Below are 23,330 nucleotides of genomic sequence, written 5' to 3'. Positions count from 1 at the left end.
TTTGTTAATTAGTAACTAAGTTACTGAACAGAAAACAAATTCCAAATCATCATCAAACATGGAAATTTCTTAGTATGGTCTACTAGAAGTAACTATTTAGGAGATAAAAGCTCCAATATCCCAACAATAATAAAAATTAAAAGCTCTTGCTTCTAGAGGCACAAACATTTTTGGATACTAACCTGCTGTGGCGGTAGTTGTGGTGCTGGTTGTCCCTGTTGGCGCGCTGGTAGTTGTACCCTTCTTTGTACCAGTTACAAACTCAATCTGAAAAAGTCAAACAAATCAACTTTGTCTCCAAAAAGTTCTCAGCTGTGGTGAAAATTCTTTTTAATGTATTCCAAATATAAAAGCAGCAAAAAGCTTTCAAATGCTATAAATATATAGCTAGCCGAGAAGACCCAAAGAAACAACAAGAGACCTTGCAGCAGTGGTGGCCAATCTGCCTGATTAAGGGGGCCTCGGGTGTGGCTCAACATCAAAGAGCCACACAATTTTTATAGTGAATACAATGCCATAGAAAGCTGCCAGAAATGCCAGACATCCCCAACAGGAGATGGTCAGAGACTGTAAGCACGATACATTAAATGGCCAGATTGCAGACAACGTATAGGAGATGACCAGAGACTGAACATGCTACCAAAATTGCTGGAGACAGAGAACATGTTTCAGGAGACAGTAATAATGAAAGCACATTACTGCTCAGCTATTACAACCCCTATACAAATCAGAGCTTCTACATGTGCTCCTACAGCCTCCTTAAAAATTACTTGTACCACAATTGATATTCCTCTCAACAAGATTGCATTATAAAAGATAAGAGGGGGAAAAAAATAGAATAAGAGAAAAGCGATGGACAGATCAGAAATTATAAGAAGGTGTAAAAGAAGTATTCCAGGCCACTCAACCACTAGAAGCCAGTCTAAACATATTTTCCCTCTCTGGCTTGAAAAAGCACCAAAACACAGAATAAGGCTTGCAGGGAACCCAAAGGCTGCACAATAGGTGAAAAAGGGGTGCAGGTTGATCACCAGGGCCTTAGAGGTTGTGATGATTGTACATAACCTAACTCTAAGCTTGGGAAAATGCTTTATGGGAGGATTAGAGACGATTAGCGCCAGAAACTAGGTCATATTTATGCTTCTGTCTACCACAATTCTAGGACAGGAAGTGAGGAGACATAAAGGACCATAAAAAACTAACAGAGGTTGTAACCCTTCCCTACACTAGCCAAAACAGGAAAAAGTTGGCTGGAGTCGCCCTTCATGACATTTCTGACACTGCTCATCTTCACTCACCTTTGTTCGTTCCTTTTTTGCTTTCTCAAGCTTATCCATTTCAACCTTCTGGGCTTTTGCTATGAGAGGAACAAGAGAAAAGAGAATAATGATACCCCTTTTATCATCTCAGTTCAAGCGGTATGTGTACTATTAAGGAAAATTAATGCAAAGATACAAGAAAACACAGCTTTTATTTCAGTTGTACACAATTTATAAAGCCACTTCCAACACAATATGTCAACTTTGTGTTAGTAACACGTATTCAAAGTACTTCCAAAAGACACAAAGGAAATGTTTTACTAAAACTGTGCAAAATCTGGTGTAGCCCTGCATAGAAACCAATCAGCTTCCAGGTTTTATTGTTGAATCCTAAAAGAGAAGTATGGCTTTTAAAAAAGAAAAAAAATTATACTCGCTTAGGTGGATGTAGAGTCGGTCCGATGCTGCATCTGTCCCACGCCGGTGCTGCAGTGAGAACTGAGCGACCAAACACTGCTGATCATTCAGTTCTCCCCCTCTGCTCTCAGCAGAGAGCAATGACCACCAGTCTCCAGCTCTCTGCTCTGCCCTCCAACACTCACTGGAGCGCTGGGCTGTGGAGGGGAGGAGCTGACTCAGGCACTCAGCGGGCTGCTAGGATTTTGAGCCAGGTAGCAATCTAGGCTTCTGGGTGGATCCCGACCATATGGTCAGGATCTTTCCAGAGCCTGGAATGGCTCTGTGACATCAGCAGACAGTGGGCTTCAGCCCGCTGATGGCTTAAAATGTGTCACAGAAATGCAGAACTGCACTCCTGTGATCCATAGAAGTATAGCCAAAACAAGCTGAAGTTAAAAGCCGATTGGCTACCATGCACAGCTGCACCAGTTTTAGTAATTTTCCCCCAAAATGTCCATTGTCAAACAATCTGACCACTGAAGGGTAGGCTTACAACAGGGGTAAGCAACCTGGGGCCCTCCAGCTGTTGTGGAACTACATTTCCCATGAGGCATTGCAAGGCTGGCAGTTACAATTACTCCCAGAGGCATGATGGGACTTGTAGTCCTGCAACAGCTGGAGGGCCCCAGGTTGCCTACCCCTGGCTTACAACCTTGTCCATATTTTTACTAACGTATCCAAGTCACCACTGGGGGGCGGCGGCAGAGGAGGATGGGGCAATTGTGTGATTTTCAAAACGCCTGTATTATATAGACTTACCTGATAAGCTGTATAAGTGGCTTGAGAAAGGGCGATACATTTTGGCTCATAAATCTGTAACCATGCAGGTTTTTTTTTAATTTTTTAGCGCACGGGCAGAATCATATGTTTTGATGCTGTTCACCTGTTTGTGTACACACACGCACAAAATATTATATATATATATATATATATATATATATATATATATATACATACATACATACACACACACACACACACACACACACACACACACATATATATATATATCTATATCTATCTATCAGGGATATGCAATTAGCGGACCTCCAGCTGTTGCAAAACTACAAGTCCCATCATGCCTCTGCCTCTGGGTGTCATGCTTGTGGCTGTCAGAGTCTTGCTATGCCTCATGGGACTTGTAGTTCTGCAACAGCTGGAGGTCTGCTAATTGCATATCCCTGATATATATTATATGAGCACAGTTATATTCTATATCATCATTACCAAGTAAAAAGAGACATACCAAGAGCTTCATAATAAGAATCTTCTGACCATCCATGTGGATCAAACATATCCTGTAAATAATGAACACTAAACTTAGCATTAAGACAGAAAAACAACCAATATCAAAGCATTTAACAGATGAACTATTAAATATAGATCATTAGATGGCTCATTCATATAAAGCGTTCAGTAATGGTTATGAACATGTGTAGTATATTCTGGTCTTCTCAGAAAGCATATGGATTCACCTCTACTGACAAGCACAGTAATGAATAGACATTCCTCTTTTTTTCAAAAATACTTCATAAATTCACTCAAAAAGGAACAAATAGGTCTGGTGCCCAAACCAAGCAAACATATCTGCTTTCAGGTTATATACTGCATCAGAGATAAAATTAGCAGGAATCTTATTGCTGTTGCTAATAAGCAATTATTTTCTTTCCTACATCTTAAACTTAGTGGTGATTATTTGTTTATTTAAAAGAAGTATGGCCAAATCTTTTTTGGCTATACTTCTCAGAGCAGTATAGCCAAGTGATTGAGCAGAGCAGAGCAGAGAGCTGGTGACTGAAGTCACCGGCTCTCTGCAGGCTGAAGACCGAGAGCTGATTGATCAGCCATCTGTGATCGCTCAGTTCTCAGTCTTAGAGGCGTCGGGGGACAGCTGCAGCTGGGATTGGTGCTGCAGCCATCTGGGTGGTTATGATTTTTTTGGGTTTCCGATTCCCATACTTTTCTTTTAAAAACAGGTAAAGTATGTGCATTAACTTTTCTCTGCAATGATGGCAGGATATGCAAGAGGTTACACTTACCTTAGGATAATTGGTTCCAAGTTCATCAATAGAACAGAATTGAATAAGCTTTTCATAAATGCTGAGGAAGAAGAGGGAACTTTGTTAAAGCAAAGACAACTGTATAGAACAGCCTAGAATAAATTTAAATTATACTTCATAAAAACTTGGCTTCTGTAGTCAGTCTGTCCAAAGTGGTATTTTAAATATAGGTGGAGTCTGGAGGGACCAATTAGCTCCTGGATTCCTATATGCCCTGGATACATCAAAAGGGAAATCGCTGTGCAATAATTCCCTTTTCTGTTCTTGTCCACCCGAGAGATGTTCCTGGCTAGTGATTAGGTTTCAGCACCGCCCTGTTGCATTCCCCAAACCATGTCGATCTCAGATATCACAAAATGAGAAACTTTAAGTTTCAGAGTCACAGGCCTAAAGCTAAATTCCTGGAATTAAAAAAACAGAACCCCCCACCCAAAAAACAGGAAAAAAAAAAACAGTCTGTTGGATTTTTTACATTGGGCTATCGCCGCTAACTGCTTTCATGTTAAAATCAATTTCTGCAATCTTGTGGAGCCCCCTGAAACCTAGATTGAATCAGTACGCGGGGGGGGGGGGGGTTTGTAAGAGTAAAGCAAATACTGACAGGTTCACTTTACCATGTATGTCTGTGTGACCAGATCAAGAAATTTGTCTCTTGAGGAAGTAAAAAAAAAAAAAAAAAAAAAAAAAAAAAGAGGGGTGCACAGAAAATGCATGGAGGTGGACCTTTTTAAAAACAGGACTAAGAAAATGGCAATCGGGGTCTGGATTTTGCAATGCCAGCTAATTTCTCATGATATATGGCTTGGCTTCCAACCTCACCTGGGGTTTCGGAACTCTTTCTTCTTCTGTATCATCTGATTCATATCTGTCCCTTCTTTCAGCTTTCTTTCATACAGTTTGTGAATTTTTTCCTAAGAAAAAAATCAATTATTTCAAAAAGATAACATTATGATGCAACTCATTTTTTTCCAAATACATGAAGTTCTAAATAGACTTGGCCCTTCTAATGCAAGCATTCCACTAGAATAGTATGGTGCACACACACTCTTTTGGAACGGTGCTTTTGAAGTTTCCATTTTGACATGTATGATAAAATGTTCAACATGACATAGTCAAATCTCAGACAACACTTGAAATATGAAAACGTCTGTAATAAGAGATATTTCATCAACAGATCTATGTTGCTACAGACATGGGCTTGGAGAGATCCTCGAAATGCTTTCAGTAAACCTTACCTTCATTTTAATGGTAAACAGTCCGCGCTAAGGCTAATGCCACAAGCGAAAATTCACCAGTTACAAGATCTCTCGAAAACACTTATCTGCTACCTACTGTATGTGATGCTCCCTCGCTGAATTTGGCCGTTATGAGTCACTTCCTCATTGCCGAAAAGGCTTCAAAATGGAAGTCGTCAGCAAAGGAGAGATGCTTGCAAGCAGCAGAGCGTTTCACTTTATGCATGTGTCCTCCAAGGCGACCATATTATTTGCCTCAAGTGTGAAACTTGACTAAGAGCAGACATCGTTTGATACTTGCTATTACTGTTAGTCAAAAAAAAAGCCTCATCTGTGCCCCTCCCTGATTTAGTTTCACTGACTTTATCTGACTGGACTGCCAAGGTCGCCAAATGCCACAGCCCTTTCCAGTCATAATGCCTTTATTAGCCAGAAGAGCTGCACAATTAATCGTTAAAAGATAGTGATCTCGATTCAACCCCCCCGCACGATCTTAATCCAGCATTTCCACGATTCACGTAAAAAGTGCAGAGCAGTTCCCTTGCTCACAGCTGGGAAAAAAAAAAAGCAGCCAGCAATGTTTATAAACAACATTGCTCAGCGCTGAAAGACAGGTAAAAAGAAACATTGTATCTTCTTATCTGCTCAGCACTGAAAGCCCCGGGTTCACACAGGGGCGACCTGTCAGGCGACTTAGCCGCCTGACAAGCCACGTTCCGTTCTGTACTACGGAACCGTTCTAAAAGGAGTGACTCAAGTCGCTCCGACTTAGAAAAAGGTTCCTGTACTACTTTTGGGGCGACTTGCATTGACTTCTATAAAGAAGTCATTTTGCAGGTCGCCTCACACAGTTGGCCTGCAAGTCGTGTTGCCCCTGTGTGAACCGACACAAAGAGACAAGTAAAAAAGAAACATTGGGGTAGATTTACCAAAACTGGAGCACTTAGAATCTGGTGCAGATGTGCATGGTAGCCAATCAGCTTCTAACTGCAGCTTTGGCAATAAAACCTGGAAGCTGATTGGTTTCTATGCAGAAATGGGCCTGATTTTGCACTCTCCAGTATTATCTGTCCTTCTATTGCCTGTTAGCGGGCATCCACTCACCTGCTGCCGCCACGTCCCTCACCTTGTTGTGTCACTGCCGCATCACCAGCCGTCCCATTAAAGTGAATGGGACTGTCGGTGAGTCAACAGCAGGTCAGAGGAGGAGCAACTGCGGGACAGAGACGACAGTTGTTCTTTAAAAATTATGATTTAAATCAAGTCTTTTTACTAGTGATTCACATCTCGATTTAAAATCAAATCCACGCTGCTTAACCACTTGAGCCCCGGACCATTATGCTGCCTAAGGACCAGAGGTCTTTTTCCAATTTGGCACTGCGTCGCTTTAACTGCTAATTGCGCGGTCATGCAATGCTGTACCCAAACGAAATTTGCGTCCTTTTCTTCCCACAAATAGAGCTTTCTTTTGATGGTATTTGATCACCTCTGCGGTTTTTATTTTTTGCGCTATAAACGGAAAAAGACCGAAAATTTTGAAAAAAAATGATATTTTCTACTTTTTGTTATAAAAAAAATCCAATAAACTCAATTTTAGTCATACATTTAGGCCAAAATGTATTCGGCCACATGTCTTTGGTAAAAAAAATGTCAATAAGCGTATATTTATTGGTTTGCGCAAAAGTTATAGCGTCTACAAACTAGGGTACATTTTCTGGAATTTACACAGCTTTTAGTTTATGACTGCCTATGTCATTTCTTGAGGTGCTAAAATGGCAGGGCAGTACAAAACCCCCCCAAATGACCCCATTTTGGAAAGTAGACACCCCAAGGAAATTGCTGAGAGGCATGTTGAACCCATTGAATATTTATTTTTTTTGTCCCAAGTGATTGAAAAATGACAAAAAAAAAAAAAAAAAAAAATATTTACAAAAAGTCGTCACTAAATGATATATTGCTCACACAGGCCATGGGCCTATGTGGAATTGCACCCCAAAATACATTTAGCTGCTTCTCCTGAGTATGAGGATACCACATGTGTGGGACTTTTTGGGAGCCTAGCCGCGTACGGGGCCCCGAAAACCAATCACCGCCTTCAGGATTTCTAAGGGTGTAAATTTTTGCTTTCACTCTTCACTACCTATCACAGTTTCGGAGGCCATGGAATGCCCAGGTGGCACAAAACCCCCCAAAATGACCCCATTTTGGAAAGTAGACACCCCAAGCTATTTGCTGAGAGGCATATTGAGTCCATGGAATATTTTATATTTTGACACAAGTTGCGGGAAAGTGACACTTTTTTTTTTTTTTTTTTTTCATAAAGTTGTCACTAAATGATATATTGCTCACACAGGCCATGGGCATATGTGGAATTGCACCCCAAAATACATTTAGCTGCTTCTCCTGAGTATGGGGATACCACATGTGTGGGACTTTTTGGGAGCCTAGCCGCGTACTGGACCCCGAAAACCAATCACTGCCTTCAGGATTTCTAAGGGTGAAAATTTTTGATTTCACTCTTTACTGCCTATCACAGTTTCGGAGGCCATTGAATGCCCAGGTGGCACAAAACCCCCCCAAATGACCCCATTTTGGAAAGTAGACACCCCAAGCTATTTGCTGAAAGGCATGGTGAGTATTTTGCAGCTCTCATTTGTTTTTGAAAATGAAGAAAGACAAGAAAAAACATTTTTTTTTTTTTCTTTTTTCAATTTTCAAAACTTTGTGACAAAAAGTGAGGTCTGCAAAATACTCACTATACCTCTCAGCAAATAGCTTGGGGTGTCTACTTTCCAAAATGGGGTCATTTGGGGGGGTTTTGTGCCACCTGGGCATTCCATGGCCTCCGAAACTGTGATAGGCAGTGAAGAGTGAAATCAAAAATTCACGCCCTTAGAAAGCCTGAAGGCGGTGCTTGGTTTTCGGGGTCCCGTACGCGGCTAGGCTCCCAAAAAGTCTCACACATGTGGTATCCCCGTACTCAGGAGAAGCAGCAGAATGTATTTTGGGGTGTAATTTCACATATTTCCATGGCATGTTTGAGCAATATATCATTTAGTGACAACTTTGTGCAAAAAAAAAAAAAAAAAATTTGTCTCTTTCCCGCAACTTGTGTCGCAATATAAAATATTCCATGGACTCGACATGCCTCTCAGCAAATAGCTTGGGGTGTCTACTTTCCAAAATGGGGTCATTTGGGGGGGTTTTGAACTGTCCTGGCATTTTATGCACAACATTTAGAAGCTTATGTCACACATCACCCACTCTTCTAACCACTTGAAGACAAAGCCCTTTCTGACACTTATTGTTTACATGAAAAAGTTTTTTTTTTTTGCAAAAAAATTACTTTGAACCCCCAAACATTATATATTTTTTTAAAGCAAATGCCCTACAGATTAAAATGGTGGGTGTTTCATTTTTTTTTTTCACACAGTAATTGCGCAGCGATTTTTCAAATGCATTTTTTGGGGAAAAAACACACTTTTTTTAATTTTAATGCACTAAAACACGCTATATTGCCCAAATGTTTGATGAAATAAAAAAGATGATCTTAGGCCGAGTACATGGATACCAAACATGACATGCTTTACAATTGCGCACAAACGTGCAGTGGCAACAAAATAAATACATGTTTAAAAGCCTTCAAAAGCCTTTACAGGTTACCACTTTAGATTTACAGAGGAGGTCTACTGGAAAAATTACTGCACTCGATCTGGCCTTCGCGGTGATACCTCACATGCATGGTGCAATTGCTGTTTATGTTTGACGACAGACCGCCGCTTGCGTTCGCCTTAGCGCGAGAGCAGGGGGCGACAGGGGTGTTTTTTTTTTTTTTTTTTTTTTCTTTATTATTTTTTTGCTTTTTTAATCTTACTTTTAAACTGTTCCTTTCATATTTTTTTTTTTAATCATTTTTATTGTTATCTCGGGGAATGTAAATATCCCCTATGATAGCAATAGGTAGTGACAGGTACTCTTTTTTGAAAAAATTGTGGTCTATTAGACCCTAGATCTCTCCTCTGCCCTCAAAGCATCTGACCACACCAAGATCGGTGTGATAAAATGCTTCCCCAATTTCCCAATGGCGCTATTTACATCCGGCGAAATCTAAGTCATGAAATACTCGTAGCTTCCGGTTTCTTAGGCCATAGAGATGTTTGGAGCCACTCTGGTCTCTGATCAGCTCTATGGTCAGCTGGCTGAATCACCGGCTGCATTCTCAGGTTCCCTGTTGAGACAGGAGAGCCAGAGAAAAACACGGAAGACGGTGGGGGGGGGGGGGCATTCCCTCCCACGGCTTGTAAAAGCAGTCTAGAGGCTAATTAGCCGCTAGGATTGCTTTTACATGAAAGCCGACCGCTGGCTGAAAAGAATGATACCAAGATGATACCTAAACCTGCAGGCATCATTCTGGTATAACCACTCAAAGTCGTGAATGGCGTACCTGAAGACAAAAAAATGGTTAACAATGGTTAACAATAAAGCACAGTAAAGTGTAAATAATTACACACCTGAAAAACAAACATGATAAAACATAATAACAATAACAATAACAATAAAACATTGCAGAATAGAATACAGTAAAAAAGAGCAGAACAATAGAGAGAGAGAATAGAGAGAGAGAGAACAATAAAACAACAACTATTTTTTTTTATTTCATATTTTTTTTTTTTTTTTACACTTTTTTTGTAACTAACTTTTATAACGGTAACCGGTTCCAGGTTCGGGTCTCTCAAAATGCGATGGCATCTTGGGAGACCCTGTGAAAGTGTGCCTAGTCTGTGCAATGCTGTACCCTACGCTAATACTCAACTAGTGAATGGTAGCGTTCAAAACATTCACCAATGCAAGACCAGGATTGTCAGGACAGGAGGGACAATAATAGCGGGTGTCACGCCTATATCCGCGCTCTTACTGCAGACACAACATCTTTTTTGGGGGTTCGTTGGGTAGGGGTACTCGGGAGGACATAAAAATGCCTCTCATGCAGCCGACTGCATTTGGTTGGGGATGTGAATGGGGGAAGTACGGGCGCTGCAGAAGCGGTGGGTTCCCAATTAGGATTGGCGAATGCAGCAGGAAGGGCACTATGGGCACGATGGGCCTGTGTTTGTCTTTTTGGTGGCAGTGGGACACTACTTGTGCTTGCCACCTCACCAGCTTCAACTGCACTTATGGGACTCGCCACGTCACCACGTGTTACTGCAGTGCTGGTTTGACTACGACCGGGGTGTACTAGGCCGCTGGCGCTTGCCAGTTCACCAAAACGCTACCAAATAACGTTAGCGATCGCAGGGATCAGGCCTGACTCTGCGAACGCTGCAGTTATGCGTTTAGTGTTTTGTAAGTGTCAGTGATCGATCGATACTGCACTTGGGTGGGCTGTGCCGGGCCGGGCGGAGGGGCAAAACGCAGGTGCTAGCAGGTATCTGGGCTGATCCCGCTAACACTGCGTTTTTGGGAACCCTAAACTGCTGGTGACGCTAGTATAGATCTGATCGGATCAGATATTGATGCGATCAGATACTATACCACTAAGGGAGGTGTACGGTGCGTGCGTGGGTGTTAGCGGTACTGGCGCTAATCTGACGCTGCCTGGGGCTGGTGCTTGCCAGTTCACCAAAACGCTACAAAAAAAACTGTTAGCGATCGCAGGGATCAGGCCTGACTCTGCGAACGCTGCAGTTATGCGTTTAGTGTTTTGTAAGTGTCAGTGATCGATCGATACTGCACTTGGGTGGGCTGGGCTGGGACAGGCGGAGGGGCAAAACGCAGGTGCTAGCAGGTATCTGGGCTGATTCCGCTAACACTGCGTTTTTGGGAACCCTAAACTGCTGGGGACGCTAGTATAGATCTGATCGGATCAGATATTGATCCGTTCAGATACTATACCACTAAGGGAGGCGTATGCTGCGTGCGTGGGTGTTAGCGGTACTGGCGCTAACCTGACGCCTGGGGCTGGTGCTTGCCAGTTCACCAAAATGCTACCAAAAAAACTGTTAGCGATCGCAGGGATCAGGCCTGACTCTGCGAACGCTGCAGTTATGCGTTTAGTGTTTTGTAAGTGACAGTGATCGATCGATACTGCACTTGGGTGGGCTGGGCGGAGGCACAAAACGCAGGTGCTAGCAGGTATCTGGGCTGATCCCGCTAACACTGCGTTTTTGGGAACCCTAAACTGCTGGGGACGCTAGTATAGATCTGATCGGATCAGATATTGATCCGAACAGATACTATACCACTAAGGGAGGCGTATGCTGCATGCGTGGGTGTTAGCGGTACTGGCGCTAATCTGACGCTGCCTGGGGCGACGCATATCACCGCCGGGCGATCAGGGGGCTAAACCTTTATTCGGTAATAAACGGCGGGTGCCCTGACACTATAAAAAATAAACGAACTAACCAGCGTCATCCGTAACAGTTATACGGTGATCAGTGGTGAAAGGGTTAACTAGGGGGCAATCAAGGGGTTAAAACATTTATTAGGTAGTATATGGGGGTCCCTGACGCTATAAAACGCTGACGGCGAACCTAAATATTTACCTCACTAACTAGCGTCACCAGCGACACTAATACAGCGATCAGAAAAATGATCGCTTAGTGACACTGGTGACAGGGGGTGATCAAGGGGTTAAAACTTTATTAGGGGGGGTTAGGGGGGTACCCTAGACCTAAAGGGGGGTAATACTCACTGTCCCAACACTGTAACTGTCACAAACTGACACTATGCAGTAATCAGAAAAAAAAAAAAAAAAAAAAAAAAACTGCTGGTGTCAGTTTGTGACAGGGGGGGGGTGATTGGGGGGGGATCGGGGGGCGATCGGGGGGGGGATCGGGGTGTTTTGTGTGCCTGGCATGTTCTACTGTGTGTGTGTGTGTTGTGCACTCACATAGATGTCTTCTCTCCTCGGGCCGGAACGGAAAATACCGACCCGAGGGGAGATGACATCACTTCCTTTGCTGCTGTTTAGCATACAGCAGCAAAGGAGTGTTCTCATTGGCCGGCGGCGATCGCGAGGGGGGGGCCACGAACGGATGGTCTCCCCCTCATCACGGATCGCCGCTGGACAAAAGACGACCGCCTCGGGCACCGGGGGGGGGGTCCGATCGGACCCCCCACCCGCGGAAGGCAAATCACGTACATGTACGTGATTTTGCCTGTCCGTGCCACTTTGCCGACGTACATCGGCGTGAGGCGGTCGTCAAGTGGTTAAAATGGTATTTTTTTTATTTCTATACACATTACATTATTTTTCATTAGGTTTCTTTAAATTTGATTGAAGAAAAAAAATTAGAGCAAATGTTTTGCCTTTAGTTGCACTTTAACTTTGTATCGGCCTTTCCCGCACCCCTACCGACTTGAAAAAAGGGGGAAGCAGCACAAGTAGCCAGTCAGTTGTGCTGCAGTGCTCATATGCTAATAAGGGACATGTTTATAGTAGAGAGTATAGGGATGAGCTCATTGGTCTGCTGCTTCTCCTTCACTCTCCAGTCATAGACAGCAGGAACAAGAACTAGATGTATTACTTAGAGGGCTTTCACACAGAGCCATCAGCGGTAAAGCAGCGCTATTTTTAGCGCCGCTTTAACCTCGTTTTAGCAGCGCTATTCGGCCACTAGCGGGGTGGTTTTAACCCGCCGCTAGCGGCCGAAAAGGGGTTACATCTGCCCGCAAAACAACGCCGGAGCGGCGTTTTGCCGGCGATATCTCAGCGCTGCCCCATTGATTTCAATGGGGAGCAGCAGTGGAGGAGCGGTGAGTTGCAAAGAAGCTGCTGGCAGGACTTTTTGTGACATCCTGCCAGCGCACCGCTCGTGTGAAAACCCTCGAGCTTTCACACTGGAGTGAATAGAGCTGCTTTTTTCAGGCACTATACGGGTGCTATTTTTAACGCTGTAGCGCCTGAAAAACACCGACAGTGTGAAAGGGGTCTTAAAGATGAAGTAAACTCCCCTTGTTTGTTTGCACCTATAGGTAAGCCTATAATAAGGGCTTACCTGTAGGTACTGTAAATATCTCCTAAACTTGCACCGTTTAGGAGATATTCACTGTATCTGCCGGCTATTACGTGATTGGCACATGCGCTCTGAAGGAACGGTCACTTGTGCCGTTTCTTCAGGGCCTGTGCCATGACTGGCGGCTCCCGCACGCATTTGCAGGAGTGATGTCATTGCGGCTCCAGCCAATCACAGCGCCGGAGCTCGCGAACCCGGAGGAAACACTGGGGAAGGTGTCAGCGGTGTGTGGGCACCGCTGCAGGGCTTTGTTCTAAGGTAAGTATTTCATAATGAGCTAGTATGCAGTGCATTCTAGCTTATTATGCCTTTGTCTTACAGGTTCTTTTCTTTTTTATATGGGGGTTTACAACCAGCATTGAACAAATTAACAGCATTGAAAATTCAGGACTCCAGGATGACTGTCCTGTGTGATAGTGCTGTACAAATCTCAGGAAAGAATGGACAGATGTACAGATCTTTTGGCTGGAAAAAAGTTCTCATACACTCACCTGTTTAATTGCTTGGTAACACAAATTGTTAATCAGCCAAACACATGGCAGCAACTCAATGCATTCAGGCATCTAGATGTAGTGAAGATGACTTTCTGAAGTTCAAACTGAGCATCAGAATGGAGAAGAAAGGGGATTTAAGTGGCTTTGAACGTGGCATGGTTGTTGGTGCCAGATGGGCTGGTCTGAGCATTTAAAAAACTGCTGATCTACTGGGATTTTCACATACAACCATCTTTAGGGTTTACAGAGAATGGTCCGAAAAAGAGTAAATATCCAGTGAGCGGTAGTTGTGTGGAGGAAAATGCCTTGTTGATGTCAGAGGAGAATGGGCAGACTGGTTCACAAAGCTCAAATCATCTCACCACTGGTTACTTGAACATGAGGTCACTGTACTCCAATGGCCTCCAGTGTCACCAGATCTCATCCAATAGAGCACCTTTGGGATGTGGTGGAACGGGAGATTCACATCATGGATGTGCAGCCGACAGATCGCAAGCAACTGTGTGATACGATCATGTCAATATGGACCAAAATCTCTGGAGAATGTTTCCAACACCTTGTTGAATATATGCCACGAAGGATTAAAGCGGAGTTCCACCCAAAAATGGAACTTCTGCTTTTCCGGTTATTCCCCCCCTCCGGTGTCACATTTGGCACCTTTCAGGGGGGAGCAGATACCTGTCTAATCCAGGTATTTTGCTCCCACTTCCGGGCATAGATACCCGAGCCACCCTTGGGTATCTACGCCACTTCCGGCGCCTTCTCCGCCCCCCGACCCCCCCACTGTTTTCTGGGAGGCACACAGGTCCCAGAACACAGCACGGACCAGTGAGGATGCGCAGCATGAGTCGCGCATGCGCAGTAGGGAACCAGGAAGTGAAGCCACAAGGCTTCACTTCCTGATTCCCTCACCGAAGATGGCGGCGGCAGTACCCGACAGCCGAGGGATAACTCAGCTGTGGGTGCTGACATCGCGACACCCCAGGTAAGTGTGCTCTTATTTTAAAAGTCAGCAACTGCAGTATTTATAGCTGCTGACTTAAAAAAAAAAAAAAGAAAAAAAAAGAAAAATTGGCGGACTTACGCTTTAAGGCAGTTCTGAAGACAAAAAGGGGGTCCAACCCGATAGTAGCAAGGTGTACCTAATAAAGTGACCGGTGAGGGTATGTATTGCTTTTGTACATTTGCCTGGAGTTCAGCTTTAAGCTGAAAAAGGGGTAGATAGGCATGTTTTATCAGACAACCCTATACTACAGAAATGCAATGTCATCATTGTATGTATTATACGTGAACATAGTGTCACAAGTCTTCCATTCATACACAATTTAATGAAATGAGGTATATGAGGAAGGGTATATACAGTATATAGCACACAGGCAGAATCCAGTGACAGCATAGAATTTGGATGTGTGATATTTAGGGCAGGTTTCAGCATGAACAACACTTAGGGCTAAGACAGATGAGCCGTCTCTGTCCTTGGTGGCCTCTCACACCTACATACTGCATTCCTCATAGACACACGTGGCCAGACCTTCCTTCCTTCAAATGTGGAATCCACAACACAGAGGAGATAGTCAATGTGTACATCTTTAGAAGACATGGTGTTACACTGTCAGACATCTTTGTACTAAACACTGATTTACAGGTGGGCAGGGGTGTCCTTGCGGTTTACCTGCAGGTGATTTGAACATCGGCCCGGGGGTTCAGGAGGGATTTTGATGTCATCTGGAGACATGTTCCGGACCCTTTCTGAGAAAGAGGCTAAATGCAAAGAGAGAAAGAGAATATGAGGAAGGGGGGACAGCATTGCATATCAACACTACAGCACAGGCATTTGCCTATTAAGCACAGGTTATGAGAGAGTTAACACATGCGGGACAACAAACATGACATTTCCGTGCTGCCAAATCGCTGGATTATTTCTACTGTTTTGATGTGGAGGGAAGAGGGGGAGCAGACACGCCACTACTTATTCTTACTGCCTTTGGCTCCTCTGATGGCTTTTGCACCCTCCACCCCCCTTTTCAATGCATGGGAACAATCGCCCTCTGTGTGGCCTGTAACAACACTCAATGCTATAAATTAGCAGCTCCCATGTTACACATTGCACACTGCTTTCTGGTGTTACCGGAATAAATCAGTCCATATGATCCGTATTTCATAAGACAAGGATCTGTGGGCCAGACGCAGTAATCTTTGATTTAACACTTTAATTGTGCAGATGAAAGGTGAATTCTGATTAGTTCCTGTGGGACACTGCACATTACTTTGCAACTCAAAAATCAAAAAATAAACTTGATTACAGCTAGTCATACAATGATCAAAATGTTGACCCATGCATGAGCAGCCTGATTGTACCTAAGTCGATCTATCGATTAACTTGGGTGCAACCAATCAGCTGGTAAAAAAAATTCTCTCGATCAGGGTCACCGGCTATAGCCGGCGGTGCTGATCAGTGTATTCTGAAGGAGTTGAGTGGAAGTCTCCCAGCTGTCAGGATACAATAGTTCAGTGGGGGAGATTCCCCCATTGAATGTGTGGATGGGGAAATTGAGTCATTTTGTTTCATTCAATCTGCTGGTTGAATGAAAAATTGACTCACATATGGCCAGCCTAAGGGTCAGCTTCTGCCAAAGTGAAAAGTAACTTAACCCCTTTTCAATTGTACCAGAAATAGGATTACAGCACACTGAGGGCCCGTTCAGACGTGCGGACCATTCAGATCCGCCTGTCAGCTTTTTTTTTTTTTTTAACGGATCTGAACGGTCGCTCCATACATCTCTATGGAACGACGGATGTCAGCGGTGACATGTACACTGACATCCGATCCGCCCCGTAAAATCCAGACGGATGGATGTCCTATTTTCCATCCGTCTGGCGGATCGGATGAAAACAGACGGTCCGTAATCATCCGATCCCCCCATAGAGGAGAGCGGAGATCTGGCAGGTCCGTCCCTTCACAGTGTGCAGAGACGGACTTGTCATCTGCCAGCTCAGCGGGGATCAACGGAGTGATCCTTGCTGAGCAAGTAGATGGCTGAATACGGAGCCGCACGTCTGAAAGGGTTGTGAGATGCAAAATAAGATTTTAGAATAGAACCTGGATATTTTAATAAAGGAAGAATATCATGTTGCATCTTGGTGTGCAGTGATAGGCCCCTTTCACATGAAGGGTCAATTCTTCAGGTGGACCCGATCAGACGGTTCTTTCACCCCTGTGGACCAGCAGGTGTAAATTGGACTTGTGTCCATTTACACCCGCGTACCTCCGATGCACATACAAAAAAATTTTTTAAAAAAGGGACGGAAGGGGAGCCGCCCTCCTCCGTCTAGGCAGATCGGATCAGAGGTAGTCAGGTGAAATATTTAATCTAACCCATTGGTTACCAATTTTCCTATCAAGGAGGTTTTTTTCTCAGTGGAGATCATGTTGATTTACTACTGCTGTAATGTTCATTATACATTCAGTCTCGTACACTTTAAGAAGGAGCATTCCCGTCCACAAATAATAGAGCAGTGTCTAACTAGAGGACAAGGAAGTATAAGCAGCTGGGAAAAGTCATTGATTCATGGGCATAGAAAAGGACATAGGGCACAGAGCAAAGCTGTTTTTTTCAGAGATCGCACCAAGGCCTGAACAAAGGCTCATGCACATCCCATAAAGCCAGGCACTAAGTCTTGGAAAAACGACAGAATTGACCGGGTATCCGAGCAATGAGCTGTATCACGGCCTACAACACACTAAGAGCAAACAAAAGCTCATGGCACACGTCAAGGGTTCTCAGGCAGAGACTGGCTTTAAAAAGACATTAAAGCTTTGTTATTTTAATAAAATAAAAAAAATTATTATGTTATACTTACCTGCTCTGTGCAATTGTTTTGCACAGAAAAGCCCCGATCCTCTACTTCTGGGGTCTTTTGCTGGTGCTCCAGGCTCCTGCTCTTTGGCAAGTGCACCCATGAAAAGCCACTTTCCGTCGGGGGGCCTGTGTGAGCTCGCTCCCGAGCCGCTCTGTCTGAGTCTACGGACACAGAGCGAGTGGCCTGGCCCCATCCCCAGCTCAGCACAGCATTTAATTGACAGCAACGGGAGCCATTGGCTCTGCAGTCTCAATCTGCCCAGGGAGGGCAGGGAAGGAGGAGACAGTGGACCCCCCCCACCCTGCGATGCATACTAGCACAATTATGCCATTGCCTTGCAGATTTTTTTTTTTTTTGTCTCTTTTTTTACAAAATCCGCAGTTTACAACCGCTTTAAAGCAGAACCAAATTCTTAAATTTAAAAACTATGAGCAGGCAGGCTTATTTTTTGCAGAAGTGACATGCAATGTCTCTTCTGCAATAAAAACGAAAAAAACAAAAAACCTACCTGCCTGCTCAGAGTCTTTAGAATGCACATGTGCAGTTCTGTGTACATTCCAGCACAGTGCCTCTGTGGCAGGATGACTGCACACTTGTGCAATGAACACAGCCACATCCCAGGTACCAACAAGGGACCTTGAACCACTGAAGGAAAGGCAAGTATTGCAAACTTTAGTTCCACTTTAAGAAAGCCATTGCATCCTTAACAACCGTTGATTCAATGGTGTGTTGCCCGCTGTCTGGCATCTCTTATATAGCCATGGGGCGAGGCCATCTGATGACATCACCCAGAGAGCCCACCCCTTGTGATGTCACGTCCGTGTTTAAACAGAAAAATAGAAACACGCAAAACACATCAAAAATTGCATCACAAACACAACACTTGCGTTTCTGGTGCAATTCCATTGAAGTTTATTAGTTCCCGACCCTTTCCAAAAACGCACCAGCCGCAAAACACATAGATGTGAACGTGGACCATAGGAAACCATGTTAAATAGACTTTAGTGCGTTTCTGCAAAACCGCAAAGCGCGCTAAAAAAACGCATAGTGTCAATTTCCCCAGCAGGGACAAACTTGACAAATGGACTAATCCTTTGATTTAAAAAAAAAAAAAAAAAAAAAAAAAAAAAAAAGACTGCAGCATATATGTATTTTTTTTTGCCCATATTTCTGATTACATAAAAACGAACACAGTGAAGACTTTTGTTTCAGCACATAGCCAGCTGTAACATGTATTGGAGGTCAGCTCATTATCAATAGGGTTAATCCGGCTTTCCTCGAGCTTTGGAGTTCTAGCAACACCTACACACGTCAAACAAACACACCTTTCTCGTGTAAGAACAGGATGGTTTACAGCGGTTAAAATGCTCATCCACATACTAAGTTAATGTGCCCTACAGCTTGAAGCTTTCCAGGCTGCAGGGTGTGTCAGGTTCTTATGGTACTGAGGTGTGTATCATATCCGTTCGTGTGTCATTCTATCGTACTGTTTAGAATGACTGGACAGGACATGTCATTTAAAAAGGATCCAGCATCCCAGAACATTGATTAAAAAAATCTATATTCATGTTAAAAGTTCTACTTTAAAACAAAAATGTTGCATGTACAGTTAGGTCCATATATATTGGGACACAGGCACAATTTTAGTTTTTTTTTCAGGTATTTACCAAAACATATTCAAGCTATAGTTATATAATGGATATGGACTAAAAGTGCACACTCTCAGGTTTAATTTGAGGGTATGTACATCCAAATCAGAGGAAGGGTTTAGGAAATAGAGCCATTAAAAATAGCCATCGCCCCTTTTTCAAGGGACCAAAAGTAATTGGACAATTGAATCAAAAGCTGTTTCCTGGCCAGGTGTGGGCTACTCCTTCGTTATTTCTTCATCAATTAAGCAGGTAACCGGTCTGGAGTCAATTATAAGTGTGGTATTTGCATTTGGAATCTATTGCTGTGAACCTACATCATGCGTTCAAAAGAGCTGTCCATGCAAGTGAAACAGGCCATTTGTAAGGCTTCAAAAACAAATCCTTTAGAGAGATAGCAGCAACATTAGGAGTGGCCAAATCGACAGTTTGGTACATTCTGAGGATAGAAGAATGCACTGGTGAGCTCAGCAATATAAAAAGACATGGACATCCACAGAAGACAACAGTGGTGGATGATCTCAGGATCCTCTCTATGGTAAAGAAAAACCCATTCACAACATCCAGACAAGTGAAGGACACTCTACAGGAGGTGGGCATATCATTGTCAATGTCTACAATCAAGATAAGACTTCACGAGAGCAAACACAGAAGGTCCACACCACAAGGTGCAGCCCATTCAGAGGCTTGAAAAATAGAAAAGCCAGATTAGACTTTGTCAAAATCCATCTAAAAAAGCCAGACCAGTTCCGGAAAAGCATTCTGTGGATGGATGAAACTAATTCTGGCCATACGCTATACGAAAAATCGGCCAAAAATCGGTCATTTGGCCAGTTCGTTAGTTTATCGGCCAGTTAATTGGCATAAAATCGGTAATCGTTGGAACGTTTTTGAGCTGAAAAAAACGAAAAACAAGTTTGGAAATTTTCAGCCGAATGAACAATAAATTGAAAAGTTAATTTGTTTCCTGTCCGAACTGTTTGCACTAGGTATATGTAAAAAAACAAACAAAAAATTGATTCATTTATGTCCACTGAACGATTTATCGGTAATTACACAAAGGCACGATCGTTTGCTCTCATGCCTGAATGTTCGTTTTTCAAAAATGGGTTCGGCCGATTTTTCGTATAGTGTATGGCCAGCATTAGATTAATCTGTACCAGAATGATGGGAAGAAAAAAGTGTGGAGAAGGCTTGGAACAGCTCATGATCCACAGCACACGTTGTCATCTGTAAAACATGGTGGAGCTTGCAGTGTGATGGCATGGGCATGCATGGCTTCCAGTAGCACTGGGTCATTGGTGTTTATTGATGATGTGACAGGAGAGAGAAGCAGCAGGATGAATTCTGCAGTGTTTAGAGATATACTGTCAGCCCAGATTCAGCCAAAATGCAATACTGTTGATTGGATGGCGCTTCATGGTACAGATGGACAATGATCCAAAACACACTGCAAAAGCAACCCAGGAGCTTTTGAAGGAAAAGGCGTGGAATATTCTGCAATGGCTGAGTCAATCACCTGATCTCAACCCAATTGAGCATTCATTTCACTTGCTGAAGGCAAAACTAAAGGCAGAAAGACCCACAAACAAAAAACAACTGAAGACAGCTGCAGTTAGAGCCTGGCAAAGCATCAGAAAGGAGGAAACCCAGTCTTTGGTAATGTCCATGGGTTCAAGACTGCAGGCAGTCATCGCCAGTAAAAGATTCTCAACAAAATAATATTAAAAAAATGAACATATTTATGATTATATTAATTTGTCCAATTACATTTGAGCTCCTGAAAATGTGGGGAATGTGTATAAAAATGGTTGCAGTTCCTAAAATTTGTACTTGATATTTATGTTCAACCCCTTGAATTAAAGCTGAAAGTCTGTACTTCATTTTAATTTTATTCTGGTGGCATACAGAGCCAAAAGTATGAGAATTGTGCCTGTGTCCAAATATTTACAGACCGAACACCATAATGCAAATTACCTGAATTTGTTCTTACACATTAGAGCCATATCATGCCACCTATGAGCCAAAAGAAAGCGTACCTACTAATTCTTGGGGGTCCCTCTTCTCCAACTCTGAGTGTTCCTGGAAAATAAAGGGATATTTATAATGAAAAAGGACAGCTTCATTGTTTCTATATTACTTAGCAAATGTAGGGTTAGTCATGAAGTTTAGATTTAGGCATTTTGGGCACAATATAAGATCTTGAAAAGGAGCATTAAATCATGAAATTGATGCATCGAGGAGTAGGCAAGACGTATATGAGGATTAAAAAAATAAAAAGAGCCATAAAAATAGAAACCATGTAGCAGACAAACAATACACATAATAGACAGCATTGGGGAACCAAGCAGGAAACCAAGTATTTTTAGCAACATTTAACAAATTCATTTAGTGGGGGACGGAATAAAATAACTGTTAGGCCTTGTTCACGCGGGCTTAAGCCGATATGAGAAGATCATACAGCAAACTTTTACAAAGAATTGCAATGCTTTGAGCAAAATGTGGGTAGCTGTTGAAGCTTTTAAAAATTACTAAAGCTGCAGCTCACAGATGTAACAGCTGCAAATGGGAGTGCTGAAAGAAACTTTAAAAGAGATGTATGTTTTTTTTTTTTTTTTTTTTAAAAAACCATACTTACCTAGGTGGATGCATCTGTCCAATGCCGCATCTGTTACCCGTCGCCGCTACACTGAGAACAAAGTGATCGAACCCTGCCGATCGCTCGGTTCTCACAGGTCCCCACTGACTGTCAGTCACAGCTCTCTGCTCATCCCCCTTCCTCACTCACTGGAGCTCTGGGCTGTGGAGGGGGTGGGAGTGGCCGGCTCATGCTCTCAGCAGCTCAATGAGAGGCTGAGCTGGGTGCTGGTCCAGGGATCTGGGCGGATCCCGACTCTATGGTAGTGATGACGCTGAGCCTGGACCAGCTCTGTGACATCAGAGAGCGAAATTCAGCCCGCTCTCTGCTGAAAACAGGTCACAGGAGTGCAGAACCAACTGCATTCCTGTGATCCACAAGAGAAGTACAGCCAAACGAGCTTTGGCTGTACTTATCCTTTAAAGAAGCTGATAGGAGGCTTCAGAAAGTCTGTCTGATCACATGACCACTGTGATTGGAAATAGCCCACTCTCTTTGCTTCTGCAGATATGCTAAGTGGGCAGCAAGAGGTTAAATGCATTTATACTCATGTGGTTAAGTGACGTGTGTATGTGCATAAATTATGCCAGTCAAGGAAGTCTGAAGCGGTTTCTGGACTTTGATTATTATCATTTGTATTATACAGGATTTATATGGCGCCAACAGTTTGCCCAGCGCTTTACATGTTGAGGAGGACAGTACAATTACAATTAGGGTAGGTCAAAATCAATAATTTTATTTATTTTTTTAAATAAAAATAAGATAAAAAAATCCGATTTTATTTTGATTTAAATCGGATTTCTTTAATTTTTACCAAATTTATTTTAATAAAATGTTTTTGGAGTAAAAATCTATCTAAAAGATAGTTTTCTTATTTAAGATACATTAATAATTTAGTTTATTCAGCATGGAGCTTAGTTATGTAGCATGAGGCTGTATATTCTGCAATATTTACATTTTTGGTAAATTAATTCAATGATTCCAAGCTCTGCAAGCTGAGATAACATGCACTGCATTGATGCATTCACACAATGTCACAGTAACCATGAGATAAAACAAAGTTCAGGAATATTCCTTTATCCCATTGTTTTGCAAATCTATGTACACTACAAACTGTATGATTGAATCGTTTTGGATATCGCTGTTTTACTAACCTGACAGCTTATTATTCTAAATAGGAAACCTTCATTTTGTTTTCAAATATTAAAGATTCTAACTACCAGCAAGAATGAGTCTTTACATTTAAAGAGCACCTGTCATTTCAGATCCATCATGGCAGCACCTGTTAGCGGGCATCCACTCACCTGCTGCTGCCTTGTTGTGTCACTGCCGCATCACCAGCCATCCCATTAAAGTGAATGGGACTGTCGGCGAGTCAACAGCGGGTCAGAGGAGGAGCTGCTGCAGGACAGAGATGACAGTTGTTCTTTAAAAATTATGATTTAAATCAAGTCTTTTTTTACTAGTGATTAAAATCAAATCCACCCTGATTACAATACGTAGGAATAAGAGGGCCCTGCTCATAGAGCTTACAATCTAATGGGAGGGGGAGTAGGTGGAGATGATCTGATGCAGGTGGGGTAGGCTACCCTTAAAGAGGAAGTAAACCCTGATGGGTTTACTTACTCTTTGTTTCCCTGCAAAGGTAAAGCATAATGGG

At 43.0% G+C, this 23,330-nt stretch overlaps 1 protein-coding gene across 3 annotated transcripts in view; it reads right to left on the bottom strand.

Moving 5' to 3' along the window:
- SAP30BP (SAP30 binding protein) overlaps nucleotides 1–23,330 on the bottom strand; it is an 82,210-nt gene that overhangs the window by 435 nt on the left and 58,445 nt on the right. For 2 of the 3 annotated variants that reach the window (XM_073608126.1, XM_073608127.1), the window contains 7 exons: nucleotides 21,072–21,114; nucleotides 15,195–15,283; nucleotides 4,598–4,689; nucleotides 3,758–3,818; nucleotides 2,965–3,016; nucleotides 1,299–1,357; nucleotides 183–267 (listed from right to left, as the gene is read on the bottom strand). In XM_073608126.1, coding sequence (XP_073464227.1) covers nucleotides 183–267; nucleotides 1,299–1,357; nucleotides 2,965–3,016; nucleotides 3,758–3,818; nucleotides 4,598–4,689; nucleotides 15,195–15,283; nucleotides 21,072–21,114 — 481 coding nt within the window. Of the gene's footprint in view, nucleotides 24–182; nucleotides 268–1,298; nucleotides 1,358–2,964; nucleotides 3,017–3,757; nucleotides 3,819–4,597; nucleotides 4,690–15,194; nucleotides 15,284–21,071; nucleotides 21,115–23,330 lie in introns of all 3 variants that reach the window. The other variant, XM_073608128.1, reaches the window with a different exon arrangement.

This window comes from Aquarana catesbeiana, linkage group LG12 (assembly GCF_042186555.1).
Source record: "Aquarana catesbeiana isolate 2022-GZ linkage group LG12, ASM4218655v1, whole genome shotgun sequence".
In the NCBI taxonomy this organism is placed as follows: domain Eukaryota; kingdom Metazoa; phylum Chordata; class Amphibia; order Anura; family Ranidae; genus Aquarana; species Aquarana catesbeiana.
The sequence above is the reverse complement of the archived record's forward strand: the minus strand, read 5'-3'. Positions and strand labels throughout refer to the sequence as shown.